Source organism: Hibiscus syriacus, unplaced genomic scaffold (assembly GCF_006381635.1).
Source record: "Hibiscus syriacus cultivar Baekdansim isolate YM2019G1 unplaced genomic scaffold, ASM638163v2 tig00001644_pilon, whole genome shotgun sequence".
Lineage (NCBI taxonomy): Eukaryota > Viridiplantae > Streptophyta > Magnoliopsida > Malvales > Malvaceae > Hibiscus > Hibiscus syriacus.
In genome coordinates, this window is record NW_024061878.1 from 6,830,753 (window position 1) to 6,837,136 (window position 6,384).

General features: G+C 31.6%; 1 protein-coding gene across 2 annotated transcripts; it reads right to left on the reverse strand.

The window, feature by feature from the left end:
* Positions 1 to 3,225: 3,225 nt before the first annotated feature.
* On the reverse strand, positions 3,226 to 6,048 carry LOC120129811 (protein AE7-like). 2 transcript variants are annotated; one of them, XM_039147220.1, is made up of 6 exons: positions 5,941 to 6,048; positions 5,382 to 5,510; positions 5,113 to 5,218; positions 4,923 to 5,022; positions 3,980 to 4,025; positions 3,226 to 3,387 (listed from the first exon to the last, which is right to left on the reverse strand). In XM_039147220.1, the coding sequence occupies exons 2-6, from the start codon at positions 5,503 to 5,505 to the stop codon at positions 3,287 to 3,289; spliced, it is 477 nt and encodes a 158-aa protein (XP_039003151.1). In that variant the 5' UTR covers positions 5,506 to 5,510; positions 5,941 to 6,048; the 3' UTR covers positions 3,226 to 3,286. The 2 variants fall into 2 exon arrangements, with proteins under 2 accessions (XP_039003151.1, XP_039003156.1); XM_039147225.1 differs by lacking the exon at positions 5,941 to 6,048 and adding an exon at positions 5,583 to 5,667.
* Positions 6,049 to 6,384: the final 336 nt, after the last annotated feature.

Here is a 6,384-nt window from a genome sequence, read left to right on the forward strand (position 1 = left end):
GATACCACACCCTAAAAACACCAAACCAAAAAATTCATGAGTTTCACCCATCAAATTCAATAACACAACAACAACAACAACAACAAAACTTTTGTTTGATCCATCTTTATTATTACTATTATTAGAGTTGATTGTATCATACGTCTCTAATGTAACCTACATTTTAAATTAATACATAAACTTTTAAATATTCTAATTTCATACCAAAACTATGACCCTCGTTCTAAATTAATCCTTAAACATTTGAATATTTCAATTTCATCCCTAAACTATGATCTTCAATCTGAATTGGTCCCAAAACTTTTGAATATTTCAATTTCATCCCCAAATTCATCCAAACATGTAATTAATTTCAACCATAGTTTAACCTAAATTTTGTTTTTCCAAACATGAAGTAATATAACATGACATAACAATTTCATTAATAAGGGATGCGATTAGTATATATGTATAATTTTGGATGAAATTGGAATGTTCAAAAAGTTTAGGGATCAATTTAGAATGAAGGTTATAGTTTGGGGATGAATTGAAATATTCAAAATTTTAAGGACTGATTGAAAATGAGAGTCATAGTTTAAGAATGAAATTGAAACATTTAAAAGTGTAGGATTATTTTTAACTAAGCGTCCTACTTTAACGACATATGTGCAATTAACTCTTATTAGTATTATTATTATTATTATTTATAATAAAAATATTTATTAGAAAATACGTTACAAAAAATACAACTAATTAAAATGTAAAATTACCTCACAAAAGATAATCCGATTAGGAAAATTAAAAACAGATTTAAAGCTATATGATAAACACTAACCAAGTTAAAATGCTCACTGACTTCTTATAAACATACACACACTCAAAAATAGAGTAAATTATGTGTTTAATACTTAATCTATTAATTTTGGCTCGTTTTAAAATCTCAACTTTTAATTTTTTAAAAATCATACCTAATATTTATTTTTTGTTTCCTTTAGTACTTATGGGAAAATTACATCATTCACCACTCAACTATCTTCTCACTCCTATTTTGGTACTAAAGTTTTAAAATTTTCGATTTAATTACTTGACTTTCAAATTGCACCTATTTTACTCACTGTACTTTTAATTTTTCTCACTGAACTTTCGAATTGCTCCTGTTTTGATCACTCTGAATTATTTTATTATTATTATTTTTGTATGACATGGCATTTATTATTATTATTTAATATAAAATAAAAATAGAAGTGGTCGGATGCCACCGTCGACTGCCGTAGGTAGTGGTCGTTTAGTCCCAAATTTTATGGGTCGGTTCATCTCGACCTCTAAATCCGAATCTGGTGGTTTTTTCACCGGAAAATGTCCCAAAATAGTGAATCTCAACTAAAACGTTTCAACTTCCTCACTTTTAATCTTCAATTTGTGGCCTTCGGAACAAGTTTCGACAAAATGGAGGTCAGATTCAGACTTAACGTGTCGAGGCGAAGCGACTCATGAAATTTGAGACTGAACGATCACCATCTACAGTGTCCAGCGGTGACATCCGACCACCTTATATTTTTATTTTATATTAAATAATAAAATGTCATGTCATACAAAAATAATAATAAAATAATTCAAAATCATCAAAACATGAGCAATTTAAAATAGTAAATTAGAAAAAACTGAAAGTACGATGAGTAAAATAAGAGAGAATATAGTTCAAGAAGGAATAATGCAATTTACCCAATAAAAAAAGCCTCAAAAGGCAATTAAGAAATCGTTAGTTCGTACAAATCAATGTGATTACAAATTAGTATATGTTTTAAATAATACACCAATTAATCACTCTACTGTAGTGGTTGGTTCTCGAACTCGTGATCTCTAAGAACAACAACGATTCCTTTAACCATTGAAGTAAGTTAGTTCGTGCAAATCAATTCATTTTAACCAACTATAATTTACATAACTTGTTTATCATTCTCAAGGTGATACCTAAATTATCCCCATCTTATTATATTAGCCATACATTTCACTTTGAGAATAATTTGTCAAGTACCCGTTAAAAACATATAAATATGAAGTTAAGAAACGTTATCAAATTCTTAGGTAAATTTGAAAAACCACTTGTAAAATACACACTCAACACCTTCATTTAATTTCCTCTCCAGTGCCATTTCGAATTTTGATTTGTTTTTATGCATTTGAATGAAAATCATCTTATATTTTTCTTTCTTACCAAACAAATTTTCAATTCAAGAAAGAATAGTCAGTCATGGGAGGTTTAATTCAGCTTGACTCGTAATTTTATAAAATCAACTTTTAAAAAAATCAAATAAACTTGGGAGGAGGATGAAGGATTCAAAGATAAAGGTTTCAGATTATATTCAATGGCTTCTCTACAAGGGGAGATATCCTTATCTCAAAACCGTCTACCATTGTTTCGGTTTTCATCTCGAAAACTGATGCAGAATCCTTAAGGATGCAGAGTAGGATAGCATGAATGAGAAAAGAGAGATGCAATGAAACTTTTGGGTCAATTGAAACAAAAAGAGGGTGGCAACCAAATTTATGGATCAACAATTCTGTGATGGAAATGCATGGGAGAGTGAAGGACCTTGAGGTGAGAAGATTTGAAAGAAGTGAACAGCAGAAAAAGGAAGTTTTACCAGATAATACACATCCCATCAGATATGTGTTTTGAGTAATGCACATCCTATCAGACTTATCTTTTGAGAAAAAGATGACCCTATGACAAGTGGTATCAAAATGACCTTATGACTTCCCGGTTTCAAGTTGAACACCCCAATGGATGGGATAGACATGGTGGACAACTGTAATGATGACCGAAGGCAAGATTAAGTCAGCATGTCACGCACCGGAGAGGTGAGTGACATTAATCCAATATCGAAAAAGTAAAAAAAGAGATCCTATAGTTTATAAACGGTGGCACTGCACATCCTATCAGACATGTCTTTTGAGAAGAAAATAATGATCCGTAACAGTGGGTTACAACAATTTAAATGGCAAAAGCAATTTGATTTTTCTTTCTTTCTTAAACTGGAATTCATAAATTTACATGTCTCATTTCAACACAAAAATAAAGCCACTTAATCTCAGTTATTGCAATCTAGCTATGTGCTGAAGACATATCACTTTGAAAACTTAGTATTGAATCCAAAGCTTGAAGATTATAATTTAAGCAAAAAGATACAAGCTTTACTTCGTAATTTATAAGCCTAAAATGAACTATAAATAAGAAAAACCCAAGTACACTTCATATAAATAAGAAAAACAACTTCCCTCACCGTATGTAGAAACGATAATACAATCAAGCATAGGATGGAGCCAGACATTCATCAACCATATCCAAAAGGTTTGGGTTTTCCAGTGCTGCTGCAACTCGTTCTTTATCATTCAGTTGTTTATTAACTGCATGGAAGAAGAGTAGAGAAATGAGCTTAACGGCTGCTGCAACACCCTGTCATACTAAATATTCCCTCAGGTTGTAACCAGTTTGACCACAAAGTGAATCTTGCATTGTAGGTGTAATCTAGTTGGTCAATTTGAACTTAAGTAATAAGAAGCTCCAGTTCTACTCAAAATTCAAGGCTAAAAGCTTAATCAAGCACTCAAGCTTGGCTAAGCTCTACTTTTAAAGCTTGAGATTCATTCAATATAAAAATCAAGCTACTGGAACTCAATTAAGCTCGTTTACTTGATAAAAACATGCTCAACTTCAAAATCCAGTTGTTTGCTCTAGTTCTAAATTAGGATTTTTTATTATCAATTACTAAATATATAAAAAAAATCGATTAAGCCCGTGGGCTACTCAAGTCAATCATGGGTATACTCAAATCCAAGCTCCCTAGATAGCTCGAACAGCTCAAGCTTAACTCAACAATGACCAAGTCAAGTTCATAGAGTAGCTTTGAGCACGTCTCTGGTATACACCACCGTACCACACCTACAAATCTCTAATTCCACAACTGGAATTGAACACCAGAGAAAAAATGACACGTACCTGCAGCTTCAGTTGCATGAGTTCCAGGTGCAACCCTTATATCCATCTAAACACCACAAAGAACAGTTATTGACACAGAAAAAGTGGCAAGAATTTGCAAAGAGAATACAGAACAAAAACGTTGTGTAATTTATTTGATCAAAAGAATACCTAATATAATTTATATGAACTAATAACTCCAATTAATTTGATAGAATTGTTAGTGAACAATACATCCAGTGGACAAGTTTATCAAACAGGTTTCTCGTATAGGAACCGATAAAGACCTTGTCATTAATTAATTAATTGACTTGACCACTCATCTTATTTGAACTGTTAACTATCAGTTGAGTTGATATAGCCCTGCATACAGGTTTGAAAGCCTTATATATATCATGTGGGCAGCATAAATTCAACATAGTTATGCATGAGCCATACATGATGTTAAGAGTTTCCTGCTCCATTTAAACAAACTTCAGTAGCAAACTAGTCCATCACCAAAGCTCAAGCAGCAAATTTAAAAGTCAATAAGCCAATAAAAAACCGTGGAAATTTAGTTGTTAGTGAAATTTCTGAAGCAACAACAAGAAGCTCAGATCAATGTATCATCTCTAGTAAGATAAATTTCATATTTTACACCTCAGACTTCAGCTTCAATGACGAATGAAACAAGAAACGAATTTGCGGGTATTCAACAAGAAAAGTAATCATTTCCTTTCCATTTCAGGGAGAAAATCCAACAAATTATGGATATTCCCCTTTCTTGTTCCCAAATTTCTATCATCCAATTTCTAAACTTTATATCAGGGATTCCAAACATTGTTTGAACTAAGCTCTTACCAATCCATTCCATAACCACTGAAAACGACAGAGAATGACTTTACATGATTCATACAGCAATAGAAGTGACATGTTAAGACCAGAACTCAAAAAAGGAAAAGAAAAAAGCCAGAAAAGCAAATACCTTGTAGCGAGAAGGAAGACTCCTCATAAGTTTAACTCTCAAACAAAGACCAATAACCGTAGCCATACTACAATGTTCAACGGTGGGAGTGAATGTCACTCTGAACAAGAAACAAAACAATAAGAAAACAAATTTCTCAACAAAAAATGAGTGAGAAGCATATGAATATGAGATAATTTGACCATAATACCTAACGTAACTTCGCTCGTCGTCTACTTCGATAGCATCTTCAGTTATTACTTTAAGCTCCTCTAGAGAGTATGGATGTTCAGGATCCTTTATATCTCTAATATGATTTAAGAATGTTAAGAAAATCAAAATAACATGCTCCACATAATACAAAATAAGATATGGAAAATACTACCCAATAGAAGCAGATACTTTATACAGCACGATAACAATCACTTGCATAAAGAGAAAAGAAGTAATAAATAACAAACGGGATCGAAAAAAGGATATCAAAAATTTCTTCTTGGTCAATAGGCTCAACAGCATATTCATCAGGCACAGATGTTACTTTACGAACCTGCCGCTCTTTCTTCTCGTACACAATAGGGTTTGCATTTATTAAACCGGACACCATAGTTTCTGAATCAATCAACGAGATAAAATCATAAAAAAATCAATCATATCATCACTCTTCTTCTTTTTTCCATGCACAGCTATAAATAATTGTTCTCGGTTAATCAAATTTGCAGCCCTTTGATTTCTACCACAAATCAAGAACAATTGGGGTTAAACATATATATGATTTTATAATAATCAAGTATAATTCTCCCAAATATTGAAACAACCCATAAGGAAGCATAAACAAACCCTAAAAACAATTTTAGAGAGAAAAAGGAATATTAAAAGAAAAAATAAACCAAACCTGAGCAAAAGACAATATATTTGGGGGTGGGGGAATATAAAGAATTACAAGAAATCAAGTTGAGTATTTAGATTAAATCATACATAAACAACAACAAAAATCGAAATTTCAAACAGAATGGAAGAAAAATTAGTGGGTACGAGTTACCAATTTGAAGTCGCTGCGAAAAGGGCAAAGTAATTGCGAGAAAGCGAAACCTGGTTTAATTCTAAAGACCAATTGAGAAGATTGAAGTAGAAATTGGAGAAGACGAAAGCCCAGCAATGCTATTTTTTAATGGCTCAATCGAGTTTTTGGGTAAAGTAGCTAACTATTACTTGTGTTACGTTTTGGTATACAAACTTTGTTTATTTTCAAAATCATGACTAATGTTCAGTTTATGTTTCAATTTATGATTCACTATTAAAAAATTAATATAATTATTGACATAATTTTTTTTATTTTTTACAAAGATGACGTGGTATTATCTTATGGTGATACATCAACATTAATTTTTTAACAATGAGAAACTAAAATGAAACCTAGACTAAACTTTAGGTATGGTTTTGAAAAAAATAAAATTTATGCACCAAAATAGAATAAAGATAGTAG